Genomic DNA, 20,021 nt, shown 5'->3' on the forward strand with positions numbered 1-20,021 from the left:
TATGTGACGGAAAATGCATTATATGGGAACAAAATCACTGCTGTATTTGTAGTATTTGAAAATATTAGGATCATCTCTCACTACTCAAGTTGAATTTTCGGACAAAGTAGTGAATTCTCAAACTTTTTTTTACAACGTTTTATCAATATCTATGGTTATATAGGTGGTATGCCAGCAAAATTAGTCCAGGGTCCAGGCCGAAAGTTACCCAGCATTTACTCTTAGTGGATGAGGGAAAACCCCAGAAAAAACCTCAACCAGGTAACTTGTCCCAAACAGGATTTGAATCCGGGCTCATTTCACAGTCAGGCGTGCTAACTGTTACTCCAGATCAGTGGCGTATACTGGTTAAAGGGTTTGGGCTACCGCTGACCCTATTATTACACAAAATATATCTAACAATTACTTTAATTTTAATTACTATGGTAAAACTAATAATACAAAATTATTACATTATGTTATATTATAAACTTTTTCTATTGTAATTTCCTTGGGCTACCGCCGGTAGCCCCGGTAGCCCGCAAAATACGCCCCTGCTCCAGATTATCCTAACCGTTCTTTCAATAGGTACCTACTTAAAATTAGAAAAACCCAGAAAATATCATATGGTAATCTAGATCTAAATCAATTTGATAAGTTCTCCGAGTGCCAGATAAGTGAGACTGGAAGTTTTGTGGCCACATGACAAATGGAAAAGTATTCTCGTATCAGTCACCTTTATAATTACTATTCCATTACAACTCACTTTCACATTCATTAGATCACTTCTTATGCCCTTAACGTCAGAAAATAATTTAAAAAGCAATTATGTAATAAAACTGCGAAAATAATGTATAATGCTTTACTTGTGTTTTCTAAAAAATTGTACAATATAACCAAACAATAAGATGGTGTAAAAAGTACACAAATCACGTAAAATTTTTCGCATCAGTACCGGTAACGAAGAATCTGCATTAATCATCTTCTTCATCATGAAAATCTGGTTTTTCATCTTCATCTTCGTCTTCGTCTTCACCACATGTATGTTGAAGACCACAGTATTTCTCAAAATCGTGCAATTTAACGTCCTTGCTTTCCATGCATGATAAGTAAATCATAGCAGCTGAAAGTAAAAACAATTGTAACATTTCGAATTCCGTTATGTAGAATATACAGGATTTTCATTTCAAAACTGCTCTGTCTCTTGCACCAATAATGAACCAATGACAGTCCCATTTCCAAGAGGAATAGAACATTTAACCCTCAAATAGGGAAGGTAAGGTTCATTAATATTTTTCGTTTCATGGTCAACTTGTGTGACCTGTTAATTTATCTTTTTCGAAGTATACAGGTGGATCCAAGGTGGCCACTTTATGATGTGTATTAATAGCAATAATATCTACTCTTCCGTTGGAACCATCTTCGGAATACAATGAACTTCCTCAAAAACCTTCCAACATCATTTACTAACATTAATGGTTATTGTAACCACAAATCCCAGAAATTAGAAAAGAAAAGTTACACAGATAATGATTTTCAGTTTCATTTGCAAAAGTGATCTTACTGACACAAATCATGAAGAGGTTCAGAAATGCTAAACATTTTAATTTCTATCATATAATGAGGAAACGTTCGTAATATATAGTGGGTGGTATCAACTCTGATGATGAGATGAAAAAAATAAAGAGTGAATTACCCTTTATTTCTTAGGTACATCATTTTACAGACTTCAAACAACCTCTGTAATTTGAAAGGATCTTTAAACTATGTAAACCACATCTAAGTGCTCTGCTTGGCCCGTTTTAGTTTTTATTATACATTCACTGGTTCATTCGATACATTTGCAACCTTCCAGTAAAAATTGGAACCTGTGAAATTTAACTGAATTTAAAAATATATATATTTTAAATCTCATTGCCAAGCACAGGCCTTTTTGTCCAAGCCCTGTGTTATTTCTTCTTTCCTTTACACAGCGGATTCACTACAAAATAAAGAGCTGAGTACCTGTAACAAATATGACATAGCCTACTGGTACTAGTAGTTAACAGATATACCTATGAGATAGATTGTAGTAGACACAACTCAAATATATCCAAATTACCTTCGAGCTGCACTTCATTGGTCATTCGTTGTTGTCCAATTTGACGAGCTAAGAACTGCAAGTGTGGATTCAAATATGTCTTGAACTCTGTTGTTAGAAGTCGTAAAAGCTTTATTGCAGTTTTAGACAATGATGTTTTACCAATTGCTGTGGCCTGAAACATGTAATATTTTCCCAATCAATTTATTTACATAGAAATAATATGTTAATATACGTATGACAATCAGGACAGACTTTTAGTAAAACATTTTCTGATGACACAAAGTACAGTATGTATATAAGAAAACCATAACATTTTGGAGGGCTTAAATATTTAATTTCGGTATTTGACGGAAAAACAAATTTTCAGCAGATATATATATATATATATATATATATATATATATATATATATATATATATATATATATTCCCAGCATATCTCGGATGACTACAGCTGCTACTTGAATTCGTGGCACAAGATCTTGTTGTGTCTCCTTGGGAGTCTCGTACACAGGGTTTTCATGTCCCTCAGAAAAAGGAATCCAGTGGTGTCAAGTCAGGTGAGTAAAGGGGCCAGGCTATTGCGCCTCCATGTGCAATCCATCTGTTGCCAAAGATGTCATTCAAGTGGCCACGTACCTCATGATCGAAGAGTGCTGGAGTGCCATCATGCTGGAACCACATAGCACAACGGATTTCCAAAGGCAACTCTTCCAGCAACTCAGGTAAGACTTGTCACAGAAATACTAGGTAATTGGGGTCATTAAGATGCAGAGGTATGAGGTACGGACCTATTAGATGGTCATCAATGAACAATATCTTTTGTGATCTGGACATATATAAACAGTGCTTTTTTTGGCAGAATGTGCTGGAATGGCATTCCGGCATCTTTTCGTTGTATTTTTTATCATGGAACTGAGAAATGTGTTAATAATTATGTTCTTAACATAATTTTTCATCGAACTCCGCTTATGCCCTGAATGTCTTAAAGTTGAATGAAAAGGAGATTAAAAATGAGAAAATTCTCGTGCACTGGTCAGTAATCATCTCCCTGACCCCTATAATATATTGTACACAGTGTTCCAACACCTTTTTCTCAAGAAGAAAAGCTCTGTGTGTGTGTGTATCTGTTTGCGCAAGTGCGTGCAAGCGCGCGCGGAAACAAGATGTGAAAATTCTACTTCCGCAGGCATGTACCTATGTCAGGGGCTCACACAATGGGAGGGTATGCACAATCCAAAAAAATTAAAACGTTATCATTTTCAGATCAAAATTACTTTTTTTTTTTAAATGGAACATGTATATTTTTTTCTATCCAAGTGAAAACTAGAGATACAATTACTGATAACGGAAGTGGTTTTACTTTCCTAAACAAAATACTAGTGTCTACGTAAAGATTAATTTTTTTATACGTCTGTTACAGTAACAATTAATATTAGAAGAGAAAAATTCGCTCCAGCACCGGGGATCGAATCCGAGTCCTTGGTTTTACGTATCAAGCACTCTAATCATTGAGCTAGGCCGAAATTCAATCCACAGCACTGGATCGAATCCCACTCCTCCAGTGTTTTTCTTTCCCTTTGTGGCCTGACTCCAAGTTCGACATGTATGTTGACATTTTTATATTAAGTCAACTGCCATTACACAAGAAGTGCACTCAGTTGAGTGACTTGATTGTTACTGTAACAGACATATTCTGTAAGACCAGAAAATTAATCTTTACGTATAGTATTCGAGCAACAGTGCACATTACTGTGGAATCCCGGCCATCAAGTTACTCAACTGAGTGCGCTCCTTGTGTAATGGCAGTTGGCTTAATATAAAAATGTCAACATATATGTCGAACTTGGTGTCAGGCCACAAAGGGAAAGAAAAACACTGGGGTAGTGGGATTCGATCCTGTGCTGTGGACTGAACTTCGGCGTAGCTCAATGGTTAGAGTGCTTGGTACATAGAACCAAGGACCAGGGTTCGATCCCCAGTGTCGGAGCAAATTTTTCTCCTCTAATGTTAATAAAATACTAGTGGCCTATATCCCACGTCCTTGAGTGTCTTGAAGAAATGATGTATATCACTGTCCGTTTAATGTTCCCTGATGAAAATAGGGGCCTACAATACGGTTGCCAATGATACCACACCAAACATTGATACTCCACTGCCACTGATGAGCAACCTTGGACCTCGCGAAACCAGTGGGTATTTTGCACGAATCAGTAGTGCATGTTCCTCAAATTCACATTACTATGATTTGTGAAAGAGACTTCATGTATAAACAAAATATTACTACGGTATTTACCTGTTTGATACTGACCAGATGTTCAGCTGATCAGATCAGGTGACAGGTATTAGTACACTGAGAAATGGAGCGTGCTGTATCGATATTGTTTTGTTTAATGCATACGTTTAGTACAGAGACATTGCAAGCAATCCTTGTTGTGTGTGCAGTACTACACTCTTTGCATAATGTCACAAACAGTGTCTCTGTTGCCAACTTTTAAAAGTTTAGTTATTTCAGAAGTGAAACCAATTCTGTTATCAGTAATTGTAAAGTGAAACCAATTCTGTTATCAGCAATTGTATCTCTAGTTTTTAGTTCGCTAGAAAAAACATAGCCTACATGTTCCATTTAAAAAAGGTAATTTTGAGTTGAAAGTGATATTGTTTTAAATTTTTGGATTGTGCATACCCTCCCCATCATTCTGTGAGCTCCTCACATGGGTATATGCCTGCTCAGGTAGATTTTTCACACTAGTTTCATTTCGAAAATATCTGAGGTCGAAAAGTTAGATGAGACACCCTCTGTGTGTGTGTCTGTGTCTGTGTGTGTGTGTGCGTGCGTCTGCATCTGTGTGTATATGAGGATGACCAAAAATGTATACACACTTCAAGCAAAGAAAAAACTATGTTAACGTAACAAAGCTGAATTCACACAAACAAAAAATGATGAGCACTAATCATCTTAGACTTTTACAGTTACAACAGTTGCAACAGTTGCTCAAAATGCCCACCATGGGCGTCGAAAAGTATGTTAACATAACAAAACTGAATTCACACAAACAGAAAATGATGAGCACTAATCATCATAGACTTTTACAGTTACAACAGTTGCTCAAAATGCCCACCCTGGGCGTCGACACACTTCTGAGTACGTTGAACTACTGTTCGAGCAACGTTTACGAAAGTGTCCTCAGCGATTGCTGCACATACCATTTCAATTTCTTCCCGAACTACTGCCAGTGTACCGTAGCTGGTTTTCTACGGTATACAATATTCTTAATGTCCCCCATAGGTAAAAGTCCAACAGAGTTAGATCCGGAGAATGTGGTGGAAACTCAATTGGACCTCTTCGTCCTATCCATTGCCCTGGAAGATTGTCATCAAGGTATGCACATACATCTCGGTGGTAATGTAGTGGTGCACCATGCTGTTGGAAGTAAAATTCCTCATTTCCATAGAGTATGCTCATGGTGGGTAAGACGGATGTGCATAACATGTTCAGGTACACTTGGTCAGTTACTGTTCCATCAGAAAGGAATGGTCCAATTAGACCCCTAGATGACAACCCACACCAAACATTAATTCCAGGTAAATTAACAGCCTTTTCCACAAAAACATGTGGATTTTTGGCACACCAGTAGACACAGTATGCCAGTTGACAGTTCCGTTCAACTTAAATTGTGCCTCATCGGACTAAACAACTTTCCCTACAAAGGCCTCATCCTCTTGCACCATGTTCCGAAACCACTCACAGTACTGCATTCTCTGATCAGGGTAATCTTTATTTAATGCATGTATAAGTCTTGGATGAAAACTTTCAACTTTGCTGTTTTAATAATATGATGTACGCTGGTTCTGCTAATCCCAGTCTCTAGTGCACATTGCTTTGTACAGATTTCTGCGGTGAGTGCTCAAAACATTCCAAAACCATAGCCGAGGACGTGGGACTTATTGATGTGCGAGGTCTCCCAGATCTGCCCTTGTAAACATCGCATATGATACCATGAGTCTCAAATTTGTCACAAATGCGTGCAATTGTTAATAGCGTTGGTGGTTCTGTTCTGTACTCACGTCTCCATTGCCATTGGACTTCAACAACATTCTCGGTTCTCCAATACCACTTCAAAATTGCTTTCCGCTGTTCAAACGATAATCTTTGTTCCATTTTGTTGTTGTTGTTGATTAACCTGTCGAGCAGCGATGCTAGCATAACATATGTGAGTCTCATCTGTTTACGGGACATCATACAACACATTACTGTTGTTTTTCGGTCCAACTTCGAAATATATTAAATAGATATCGCCTGTCAAAGTGTGTATACATTTTTTCGGCACCCTCTGTATATCTGGATATGTAAACACAAACACACGCACATATGCCATTGTGACATGCACACACAGAGTGCAGAACAAGTCGACTATCAAACTTCGTGAAGCAATAGAATATTTCAAAGAAAATATTTTTCATAGTATCCATTTCCGGAAATACCATTCTTCATTCCAAGAGGTTGGCGAAGTTGATGATAGCATTGCTTAAAATAGGCATCTCGTTGCACATTGTATTCTATTCTCTATAAAGCATAGTAGGAAACTTTATAACTGAAGAAGGAAGGATTGTTTAAAATAAATTAAATGGGAAGAGAATTTGCAAATAAAATTTAATGGCACATCAACAAAACTAGAACAGTGCCTAGTCAATAATAAGTTTAAATTATATATAAATAAAACTATTTAGTGTTCCTGCCAATACCAAAGGAAAATAATGCCAAAATGTAACGAGTTCAGGACTATCAGCCTGAAATCACACTCGACGAGGATTCTCCTTCGAATACTGAATAGACGTTTATATTCTAAGATAGGACAATTGGAAGAAGAGCAGTTTGGCTTCAAGAAGGGAAAAGGTACGAGGAATGTAACTGCACTACTACAAGCAATCGGCAAAAGTTACCTAGAGAAGAATAGCATTTGTGGATTTAGAAAAGGCATTTATCAGAGTAGATTGAAATAAACTGATGGGGATCCTAAAGAAAATAGGTGAGGATTGGAAAGAGATTGTTCAGTACCGTAATCTTTATATGAAATGAGTCAGGATAGGAGAAGAAATGTCCGAAGGAAGTGAAATAGGGAGAAGAGTATGACAAGGATGCCCTTTATCATCTACCCTGTTCAACATCTACTTTGAGGACTTACTTAGTGAAAAAATGTTTTCAGAACTTGGGAGGGGTGATAGTAGAAGGAAGAAGAATAAAGTGCATAAGATTTGCTGATGATATGGTGTTGTTAGCAGAAGAAGAGACGATACTAAGGGATGTGCTGCTGGAGCTAAATGACAGCTGTGAGCAGTATGGGATGAAGATACGTGCAAACAAGACGAAGACCATGGCTGTTGGAAGAAAAATAAAGAAGCTAAACATGCGAATACTAAATGAGGCATATTACTATGATGTACCGAAGTACATATTGCCGTGGCGTCGTGGTCTAAGGCATCCTGCCTAGGACTCACGTTACGGAATGCGTGCTGGTTCGAGTCCTCATGGGGGAAGAAATTTTCTCATGACCGGTGCCCATCCAGCATCGTGATACACTTGTGGAGCTAAGATAGGTAGCGAAATCTGGTTGTGAATGCCAGCTATAACGGTTGGGGGGATCATCGTGCTAACCACACGATACCTCCATTCTGGTTGGATGATCGTCCATCTCTGCTTCGGCATGTGAACGTGAGGCCAGCAGCCGGCTGGTCAGTCTAGGCCCTTCACAGGCTGTAGCGCCACAGATCTAATGAAACCGAAGTACATATGGAGTTTCAGTGCAGTAATTCTGCGTTTCCATATGGTGAAGAAGTGGTAAAACAGAGAAAAATCCTCTCCGGCACTGGGACTCGAACCTAGGTTTCCAGGTTTACATGATGGTCCTTTATCCACTAAACCACACTGGATTCAAGTTCCGATGCCGGATTGAATCCTTCTCATTTTTAAGTTATAACTACTGTGTTCCCCTTTGTTGACCTACCCTCATATACCATGTCACAGTATGTGTGACAGTAGACACAATGTCCAACTACAAGTACAGAGGTGCACTCATTATGAGTGACTAAGTGACTGTGGTCTGACAGAACACTGTACCGTCTTGAATCACAACGTGATTACTTACGCTTTATCATATTACTCTGATGTACCGAAGTCCATATAGAGTACCAGTGCAGTAATTCTGCGTTTTCATATGGTGAAGAATCAGTAGAACGGAGAAAAATTCTCTCCAGCACCAGGACTCGAACCCGGGTTTCCAGCTTTACATGCCACACCGGATTCAAGTTCCTAGTGCCAGAGAGATTCCAGCACATTGTGAAATTGCAGGGAATGAACTGGCCGACATGCTTGCAAGGAAAGGAACAACAATATTACAAACAAAAAAGTCAATTTTCCATTTTTTATCAATAAAACGGGTAATAAAATCAAAGCTCTCACAATTCTCGCAAGAATTGCAAAAACATGTTGCAGACAAGAAATGGAACATCCTTCTCTCGAACTCAGATGCAGTTCCTCAACAACCAAGAAAAATAGCAGTAGCAGCTTTTAGATTGCTTACAGGCCATGATTGTTTGGCGAGCCACCTCTACAAAATAGGAATTCCTGTGTTCAGATTCCTTTGTACTCACCTAAGTCTATGTCCATTAATCCATCCAGAATAAAAAATTGTCGAGACTTGTAACAATTATATTTTTACGATGCTAGGGAGTTGGCCTAGCAACTAATCCCAACTTGGAGAACCAGGTGATTTGATTTCGGGGTTTCCGTCCCGAATAATGGCAGGTGTTTCCTCTATCATCCATGCCATCGCAGAAAAATTATCTAAATAGTAAGTTATATTCAGATCTACTGTCCGTCCGAGTGATTATATTGCAGGGTCATAAAACAGGGGAAATCACGTGACACTTACTTAATGAGGCCCTTTTATTTAAATTATTTTAAACAGTTTTATAATATTATGTAGACTTCCAATTTCGTACAGCAAATATTTTCAGGGAAGAGCCTAACAGCCTAGCCATTACCCTTTACAGAGGAGCCAGCAGAAATGGGTGAGGGGAAACAGGGATGCGACTTAACCACTCATACAGACAGTACAATATGTGAAGTTAAATCAGATTATCATAGGAAAATTTATAACATTCAATCAGTAAATAAAGCTCCTTTTGTAATGGAATGGGAGTAATTCTTTATAATAAATTCCCAAACAAAATAAAATAAATTCATGGTACCAGTAATCAATTTAAAACAGACTTAAATAACTTCTTCACAAAGCCTTGGCAATAAAATACGGAGGTGGCGGCAGCGGCAGTAGCAGCAGCAATAATAATAATAATAATAATAATAATAATAATAATAATAATAATAATAATAATAATAATAATTCGCAATCATCTTCATCACCAATTCAAGAAGCAAGAGGAAGCAACTTCACCATATTCTATCCCCATTAGTCCAACTTCACGAAACCCTACACTGAACATCTTACAGAGCGAATAACTTCAGAATCCATAAAACTGGCACTGATGCTTGAGTTATGAGGGAGGCACAATGACATAAAGTATGTTAAATATAAAATTAATCATAAAATTAACAATTTAATTACCTCTTTCAAGGCCATCTTGTATAAGTTGAGAAGCAGTGTCTTCATTTCTATTATTTTAATCTTTCCTTCATCATCTTCATCTCCTTGAAACTAAAAGATATCAAATCAAATAGGTTACAAATATCAGTACATTAGCTACGAAAACATAATAAAGAAATCAGATTAATTATAGATGACAGAAGAAGTAACTTATTGCTGAAAGAGCAGGGAGGAAGTAATGGTGGTTTATTCAAGAGAAGAGAGTTGGTTTGAACTTTTTCAATTATTGATGAAATGTAGAAAACTCAATGTCTTGATCCATTATCTTCGTTTTTAGGAGGAAAGTGTAGAAGAAATCGTACTCATGGCGATTACAAACTTTACTGTCTCAATGAGGTTGTGTGGATATAGCCACTGAAAAGAGACAGTCTCAGCGAGTAAAATTTCTTTCCCGTCTCTCCTTCCTCATCAAAAGATGAATAAATGCCTTAGGAATGCAGTGTTTTTCTTATTTAGACTTATCAACAATGAAAAAACTCTAATTTTTTCCAATTTTAATCTCAGTTATTTTTCAATATGACACGAGGTAAAGAGTTTCGTTATATTGTGAGTCTTAGCATACCTTGTCACTACCAAAGATAAATTGTAATGGAATATGATCATCTTCTATCTCCTCTAAAGTCCGAAGGAAACCTAAAAGAAAAGTAAGAAAAAATACTGTATGTAATTGCTATCATGAATGCTAATTTTATTTTATTATGAGTATATCGTTTGCTGGATCCTATCGCAACTCTTTCAACTGATTATCACCAAAATGATTGGACTTAAATTCCCAAGACATTTTGTGAGATTTGTAGTGGATAAAGCAGTTACAGAACAGATTTTCTTCAAATATTTTGGTCTCACATACAATTTCAAATCTACCACTGTTCATATACGTAGTTTAAAAAGGTCGTTAAAATGAACGTTCAATTTACCATTACTACGTTTTACATCCACAGAAAATGCCTGATATCATTTCGAACTTTGAGTAGATTATGAGGCATCTACATTATAAGAAAAATTACACTGATGCATATTTATGGACGGAACTGGGTGAGGCCACTCGACACATCTATGTGTAATGTTTTCTCTTTATCGTGATATGAGGTCAATATCTAGTCATTACTAATCTCTGTTGGAAAACTTATACTACTTGAGTAGTATGACCGTGCTCCCTTGCAATAAGTGATTATTAATTAATTGTTAGCTATTTTAAGAAGAGTATTTAATATAAAGATTGTAATTACCCTATTAGAAAGAGATTTAACAACAAACCCAAAACAACAACAATAACAACGACAACAACAACAACAACACATCCAATCACCCAACACAACACAAACAAGCTGCATTCCGAACAATGGTACACAGACTACTCAACATACCAATGAGCCAACAGGACTACAAACACAATCAAATACATAGCACAAGAAAATGGATACAACCCTAACATAATAGACAACATAATAAGAAAGACAAAACATAATCACAAAAAGCATAAAAATACAACACAAACACAAGAACACAAAAAAAACACACACACACAAGATTGCAACGTAATTCAAGAAATTAAATTACAACATCGCATACAGAACAAATAATACTCTGCAAAAGCATCTCAACACAGAGACAAACAAACAAACAAACAAACAAACAAACAAAGCAACACCTGCAACAACTTCTACATAGGACAGATCGTTTCAAACACGTTACAAAAAACACATCACAGCTATAACGAAACTACAAAATACTTCCACATATGCAGAACACATCACAATTAATGCTAACCACACCTACAGAGACATAAACACAGATATGGAAATTCTACATATTCAACCAAAAAGCCAGAAACTAAACACACTAGAACACTACGAAATATATAGACACACAAAAACACATTCAAATGAAATTCTCAACACACAACTCAATTTCAGAACACACACTCTTTGACTCCACATTACACTACACAAACACACCCTCACAGGAAACACAAACAAAAGGCGCCAAAAACAGCACCAACCAGTCCTGAAGATGGTCCATAACATGCTGAAACATGCAGTGTATTCCGAATCTCACCAAACTGGTGGACAACAATGACGTCACGCTGCAGCGAAATAGGAACAAAACTACTGGAAGGTTCGATGGCTGTCATGGTGGCTGTATAAGTTGTTGTCTGTACTACGCTAGCAAGATTTTGCGAAATTTTCGTACTGTCATCTCGTTCAAAGAAAAGAGAGCATAAACAATTTATTTCTTGAACTGGTAGTAATAACTGGTCCGTTGACATGTTCGCTCATAAGCCATTAACATATTTTTTTTGCGTTGTGCTCATTACAAACAACCAAAGCAGAACACACCGCCACGACACAACAGTGCATGATGTCATTCATCTGCTAATTCCCACCCTATACAAGAACCAATCAAATTCACTGATGGCGGCTGATAGAGACTGCCACCACCTCTGCAAGCTTATGGAACCGGTACGACACCGGTGGAGCATCAGCGACGTCATCGTTGAAATTCAGAACACTGTGATGCCATCAGATTGCTCAGCGCTGAGATTCGGAATACGCTCATGTTAACCAGGTACAGTAAAATTTAACACGAGAAAGACATATAATATATATTCCGTGTGATATAGTGTTAAAAGTTGTGTAATCAAGATGTATAATGAGAAAGAATTGTTGATTCTTCTAGAGTTTATTGCACTGATTTCAAATCTCTCTATAAAATTTTTCTATCACCCAAGATTTTTGGGTAATCAGGGCTTTTAAAAATACAATTAGTGTAATTTCTATTAGTTCATAAAACTGATGTCCGTCTGTCAAAAGATAAATTACAGTTCAGCCCTATAGACTTTGTCATGCTGATTTCCAACTCTGTTTACCAAATTTTTCTATCGACCAGGGCTTTTGAGTTAATTGTGAGTTTTCTGAATGTAATTAAAATATTTCTATTAATGGTATAAAAATAAATTCTATGCTTATTAAACTATTTTTCTATTAAAAGGGAAAGAATGGTTCATTCATATAGATTTTTTTGTGCTGATTAATTTTTTTTTTTTTTTTTTTTTTTCCAAATCTTTTCATCACTCAGATTTTTTGAGTCTGTAAAATATATTTAAAATACAAGACGAGTGAAAGGAATGTAATGCTGCTTGTAGCTTTCCTATTTTTAATTCTATGAAGGAACTCTATTATAAGGAGTGAAGAAAGTGAATGTTTTGGACATAATTTTACGAACTAATCTTTCATTTATAAAGTTTTTAAGTCAGGTTCACATGAGTAAACTCATTGTGTTCCAAGGCAATGTTGTGATGTTTGTTCCGGTTGATTCTTTGATAGTGATCCGTGTACAATGCAGTAAAATAACGCGGTGCTGAAGCATAGGAGTAAGGTTTCTGATTTCGGGATTGGACGTTGTGAGTTCACTTCCCGGCAAGGTTAATTTTTCTTATTGTATTATTTTATATTTTTAATGACAAGTGTTACTGGAATTTGTTAATAAATTTGGTTATGCAAGTCTTGCAAACATATTACAGCTCATCATTCATGAGCTATTATTAGGCACGACCTGGCCTGTATACAAAATTAATAGTTTATTTCCTTTCTCGAAAATCCGAAGCACATCAAATATAAGTAAACAAAATTTATAATCAGTTTCATGTGTTCACCATAGCACTTTTATAATAATAATAATAATAATAATAATAATAATAATAATAATAATAATAATAATAATAATAATGATAATGATGATGATGATGATAATAATAATAATAATAATAGTAATAATAATAATAATAATAATAATTTCCCAAATCCTTATAATTCGCAGAAATTAATAATTGTATGCGGTATTATTTATATGTATAAGTATAACCATGCTACAGGGGAGAAATTACAATTAAATATCTCAATAAACAAAAGACTATAATAATAAATGGAGAGAACACGTAGAATGAATAGAACTATCTGGAATACCATATAAACTGCTTCATTACAAACCAATTGAAAGGAAAACATAGGACACCCAAGAAAATGCTAATCAGACAAATATAAAACTACTTTGAAACCGGAACAATCTTGAGTTAATCCGTGTCGTAAAATATGATGTTGATGATGGTATTATTTCTATTTGTTTATTTACAAATGTTCCAGACCAAGCCACATAATCGCTGCCCTGAGTGAAGACTGTCTCACTGTCTCGAGGCAAGGACTCGCTAACACATCTCATTGCTGACAGTCTTCGGTGTGACCATGACAAGTGTGACAATAAAATTCCTGTTGTAATCAGTCATAGGGCTTGTCCTTTTTTAGGGTAAATAAAAAAAGTCAAAATAACAACAACAATAATAATAATAATAATAATAATAATAATAATAATAATAATAAACAGAATCAACAAATCGTAAAACAATCAACATTCAGTGTATTCCATCAGAATATAAGAAGTATAAGAAATAAGACTGATGAACTCCTTGCATCCTTAGATTCCGAACATTTAAATCCGAATGTGCTATGTATTACCGAGCACCATATGAAACAACAGGAAATATTGTCTCTCTCACCGGAAGGATATAAATTAGGTGCTAGTTACTGCAGACAAACTCTTGAGGATGGAGGCGTGAGTGTATTTCTCAAATCTGACCTTAATTTAAAAAATATTGATCTTTCACATTTTTGCAAAGACAGGAATTTAGAAATTTGTGCTGTTGAATTAGAAAATGAAACATATAATTTCATTATAATATGTCTATATAGAGCACCATCTGGAGACTACGAAAATTTTATTCATTTATTGGAAAAGACACTAGAATACTTACAAAAACTGAAAAGTGAATGCATTATTTGCGGAGACATCAATGTCGATTATCTAACAGAAAGCAATAGGAAAGATCAACTAAATTCATTGCTAGCATCTTTCAATTTAAAACAAACAGTAAACTTTCCGACCAGAATACAAGGGGACTCAGCTGCTGCAATAGACAACATATTCATCGGAAAAGAAAAAATAGGTATATCTCAAACAACCCCAATAATTAATGGTCTTTCGGATCATGATGCTCAACTCCTAAGTATAAATATTAACACATCATCAAAAAAAACCAACTAAAGTGAGATTCAGAAATATAAACAGGGAATCATTAATTAATTTTGAAATAAATCTTAAAAGTGAAACATGGGAATCAGTATACAGTCAAAGTGATATGAACAGTAAATTCAACGAGTTTCATAAAACATTTCTAAATATTTTTGAATCCAGTTTTCCTGTAAAGTATAAAAATGAAACAATATGTAACAGTAGATGGATTACACAAGGTATTAAAATCTCATGCAAAACCAAGAGATCATTATACATACAGAGCAGAAATAGTAATGATACAAACTTAAAACAACACTATGAAAATTATTCAAAAATATTACACAAACTAATTCAAAAAGCTAAAGAATTACACTATAATACAACAATACAAAACTCTGATAATAAAATTAAAACAACTTGGAACATAATCAAAAAGGAAAGTGGACGACCAAAAAGTAAAGTAACAAACTATACCCTTATATCTAACAATACAAAAACATCAGACCCAAATGAAATTGCAAATATATTTAACAAATATTTTCTTACAATAACTGATAACCTCAACATCCCCCAAGATAATGTTACTAACAGTTTAGATTCTTTAACACAATATTTTCCGACAAAATTCCCAAACATTCAAATATTTCCAACAAACAAACAAACAAGAAGTAATTGCAATTATTAAAAATCTAAAGTCAAAAAACTCCTCAGGGTATGATGAAAAAACAAGCAAAATATTAAAAGCGAGTTCACATATTATAGCTGGGCCATTAAGTTATTTATGTAACTATTCAATGTTCAATGGTATATTTCCTGAGAGATTAAAATATTCAGTGGTTATTCCTATCTTCAAAAAGGGAGAAGCAATGTTTCCAGAAAATTACAGACCCATATCACTTCTACCAGTCTTCTCCAAAATCTTTGAAAAAGTAATGTATAAAAGATTATATCATCATCTAGAAAGATACAACATTTTAGTCCCAGAACAATTTGGATTTAGGAAAAATAAAGGCACAGAAAATGCAACATTTAGCTTAAGTGACAAAATTCTGGAGGCAGTTAATAAAAAATTACAAGTTGGAGGGATTTTCTGTGATTTATCCAAAGCATTTGACTGTATAAATCATAAAATGCTGCTAGATAAATTAGATTATTATGGAATTAAAGGTGTTGCACACCGATGGTTTCACTCATATCTCATAGATAGGAAACAGAAAGTTTAAATCAATACAACTATGAAATCTGCATCGACATGGGGAACTATTAATAATGGAATTCCTCAAGGATCAATATTAGGTCCCCTACTTTTTCTAGTGTTTATAAATGATCTTGCCCCCCTAATAAAAGGTGTAGGTCATCCCATATTATTTGCAGATGACACAAGTATAGTAATTACAGCCAATAACTCCAACACATTCCAATCTTCAACAGAGGAAAATATGTGACTGGTTCTCAGTCAATAAATTGGTATTAAATTGTAACAAAACTAACATAATTAAATCCTGTGCAAATTCAACCTCGCAAACTTCTAGCGCAATAATTAACAACAAATCCCTATTAGAAACAACGACAACCAAATTTCTTGGCTTAAAAATCGATAATGTGTTAAATTGGAAAAATCATATTAAAGAAATTACCCCCAAACTAAATTCAGCTTATTTTGCTATTAGAACTATGCAAAAGATAGTAAATATCAATACCTTAAAAACAATATACTTTGCATACTTCCACTCGGTAATGAGTTTTGGAATAATATTCTGGGGAAATTCCACAGATAGTAATAGTATATTTCTATTACAAAAAAGAGTAATTAGAATAATAGTAGGTGCCAAATCTAGGGAATCTTGCAGGACTATTTTCAAAAAACTATAAATAATGCCCATGGCTTGTCAGTATATCTTTTCATTAATAGTCTTCCTCGTATGTAATCGTGAAAACTTTGTAACTAATTCAACAGTTCATAGCATAAATACACGTCAAAGAAATTACTTTCATACTCCATCGGCAAGTCTATCATGCTATCAAAAAGGAGTGCGTTATATGGCAGTAAAAATTGTTAATAGCCTCCCTATCGATATAAAAAATGAAACTCAAAACATAAGATTATTTAGGGCCAAATTAAAGAAGTACCTAATTTCTCACGCCTTCTATTCTGTAAGTGAATTCATGGCATTCAATAACACTTCATGAAATTGATACTAAAATTATGTGTTGTACTAGTAGACTATATTGTAAATCTCGTCTGTATATATATTTCATCTAGACTGTGACTATAAATTCGCGGGTGCTCGTGTAAAGGGGGTTAAGTCAAATTGTAAGGTATGTAAACTTCTCTCCTTTGGTACTGAACAAAACCCCTTTGTCACAAACTATGGAGCACTGTAACTGCATCATAGATGGAAGAATAACTTAACCCCTTTAACACAAGAAAAAAGTAATTGTGGATAGTTCAAATCTGTACTTATTCCAGTTTAGCCAATTCATACTTAACCCCCTTTACACGAGCACCCGCGAATTAAGACTTTATAATAGTATTAAGTTTTTTGACTTGTTCCATATTATAGCTGTAAAGCAATGTATGAATACCATGGAATGTTAATAAATACAATACAATACAATACTGTAATAGGATTCTCTTCCCTTGTCATAACACATTTGTAAAACGTGAGTGATCCTACATTACTGTATGAAAGTTATGAAACTTTCGTAGGTGTCACGGGTGTTTTTGGACGAAAATACAATTTATTTCTGGAGTTATTCAAAACACATATCAAAGTAAAATAATTTTAATATGTAGCAATATAAAAAGACGAACTATCCTTCTGTAGATTTCAAGCAAAATTTTACGGTTTAATTCGATATGTAGGGCCTAATTAATGTTTGCAATATCACGACTGGTCCAAAAGGGGCTTCAAGAACCTAAACGGCTGCAAGTATCGGACATATGACTGACGAAGAATATGAAATATCAATATAACATGTTATATATTATTATAAAATATAGCTATACTTTTTATTATTTTTAATATTGTTTTATTATTTATGAAAATTGGCTTTCAAATGTTGTCAACGCTCCACTGTGAAGAATATAGGTATACAAAACATACATACAATATGAACTCAAGAATGGCAAACAGTATTACTTCAGTATTGCCATTATTAAAACAATAGAATTAAATTAATGTTTACAATGGTAGTATGTTTCAATGTTGTAGTTAAACATATTTTTAACAGCTATAAATCAGATATAAATGCAGAGGGTTTTATTAACAGACAGTAATGTTGCCTGGAAGGTGGGTTGTGCTATTTATTAAACGTTCAATCGACTTCCAGGCGATGTCGCCACTTGGTACTTTTGTAAATGGTGTATATAAAATCTTATTATGGTAAATTTGTAATATAAAAAATAAAGACTAACGGAGATTCGAACCAACTACAACCAATGCTATCCGGTTTAGACCCATGCTTAAGCCACCTACACTACAATGGCTCATACTTTAATATGGTAGCTTTTTCATTCATCTTCGTTTCGATAAATTTGATGTTGTATCCCGTTTCGATAGATTTAATATTTATCATTGATTCTGGTTCACGTTAACACTTTGTTTAAAAAACTTGAAATTGTTTAACGACACATTAAAAGTGTTAAAATTTTTTAAAAAGGTTATGTACCTTAGACAGACGGCCCGTTTTGATGCCGGTTCTGCATCATCTTCAGTGTCCTACGAACTACTGATGTTTCTATTGATCTTGCATACTGCTATTTGCATTCGTCAGTTGTAGGGGTGGGGGTGTGTTGCTCTTGTGATGGGGAGATGATTGTGTGCTATGTATCATGATGTCGAATAATGTGTGGGTATTGAACTGTAATTGTGTATTAAGTATATGTTGCGGGCGTGTTATTGTATGTTTGTATATTTCGTATTGTTCTAAGATGTTTAACTGTGGACTTTTTGGTGTGATGTGTAGAATTTCCATATCTGTTTCTATATTATTGTAGTCATGATTATTGTTGATAATATGTTCTGCATAATTTGATGTGATGTATGATTTGGTTATAGCTTTAATATATTCTTTATATCTTGTTTGAAAGTTTCTTCCTGTCTGTCCTATGTAAAAATGTGGGCAACTATTGCATTTTAGTTTGTAAACCCCAGTTGAATTATATTTATTTGAATGTTTGATGTGATTATTTAGATAATATTTATCAATTTTATTGCTATTTCATTCCTCAGAGGTTCTGATGCAGCTAGAATCAACCCTTCGTTTTATTTTACAATGTATATTTTAGAACAAAATGCAGCACATTTATATGATTTAATTGTGTCATCTTGTGGACTGTAACTTCATAACTTCAAGGAGACGGGCATGTGCACTGTTCTGTTTCTGAAACTTAGACATTTGTCATCGTCCCATTCTTTTTTAACCTTACTGTACCTATATGTACGTTTATTTCTGTCGATGTTTAATCATATTTTTGTAATAAAAATTACTTGTCTTTACATCTAAATAAAAGTTCACAAGAATTGTTCTAAAATCTTCACTCAGCTAAAAGCATGATGATATGGGAGGGGAAGGTAGGAGAAGCCAGCGAACTTCAAGATCATACAAGGGGCAAGTCCGAGCGAGCTGTGACAGACTCGCTTCTTCAAAGCAGACTTCAGTTCTTGTCACACTCGACAAACTTGAATCGAACATAGAGCTTGAAATGCACGACACTAGTAAGCACAATAAGCTTCAGGCTACAGTGTAAGCCTTCGGGTCCCTCCTCTGTACAAGAGAAAAAGAATGTGATATTCGACACAATGATAGTTTTTTACTGACAATGCGATATGAAGATTTTAGGAAAGCAATAAAAAAATTAAGGCTTACTAAAACAATTGGTACAGATGGTATTCGAAATTTTATAATTAAAGGATGTTCCGAAATCCTTATACTTTATTCTCATTTTTAAAAGTGGCAAAAGAAATTATGTGCAAGTAATTACAGACCTATCTGAATTTAAATTACTTCTCAAAAATTTCGAAACCATTATTCACAAACATATTTCGTTTCATGTGAAAAACAGAATAAATTCTGCACAAGCATGGATTTACTAAATCTACAAGTAAGCTGGTTTGAAAATTATTTATGATAGACAATCAAGTGTACGACTTTCGAATACTCTCTCTGATCTATTTAGCAATTATATGTGATGTCCTCCCGAGCTGTATGTTGGGACCCCTTCC

The 20,021-nt window shown here is 34.8% G+C and overlaps 1 protein-coding gene across 1 annotated transcript in view; it reads right to left on the bottom strand.

Annotated features, from left to right (window-relative positions):
* Window positions 1-834: 834 nt before the first annotated feature.
* Window positions 835-20,021, bottom strand: part of LOC138715346 (titin homolog) — a 91,341-nt gene continuing 72,154 nt past the window's right edge. The window contains exons 5-8 of the mRNA XM_069848164.1: window positions 10,289-10,359; window positions 9,688-9,777; window positions 2,081-2,234; window positions 835-1,102 (exon numbers count right to left, since the gene is read on the bottom strand). Of these exons, the coding sequence (XP_069704265.1) occupies window positions 954-1,102; window positions 2,081-2,234; window positions 9,688-9,777; window positions 10,289-10,359 (464 nt within the window). The 3' untranslated portion in view covers window positions 835-953. The remainder of the gene's footprint in view (window positions 1,103-2,080; window positions 2,235-9,687; window positions 9,778-10,288; window positions 10,360-20,021) is intronic.

This window comes from Periplaneta americana, chromosome 15 (genome assembly GCF_040183065.1).
Source record: "Periplaneta americana isolate PAMFEO1 chromosome 15, P.americana_PAMFEO1_priV1, whole genome shotgun sequence".
In the NCBI taxonomy this organism is placed as follows: Eukaryota; Metazoa; Arthropoda; class Insecta; order Blattodea; family Blattidae; genus Periplaneta; species Periplaneta americana.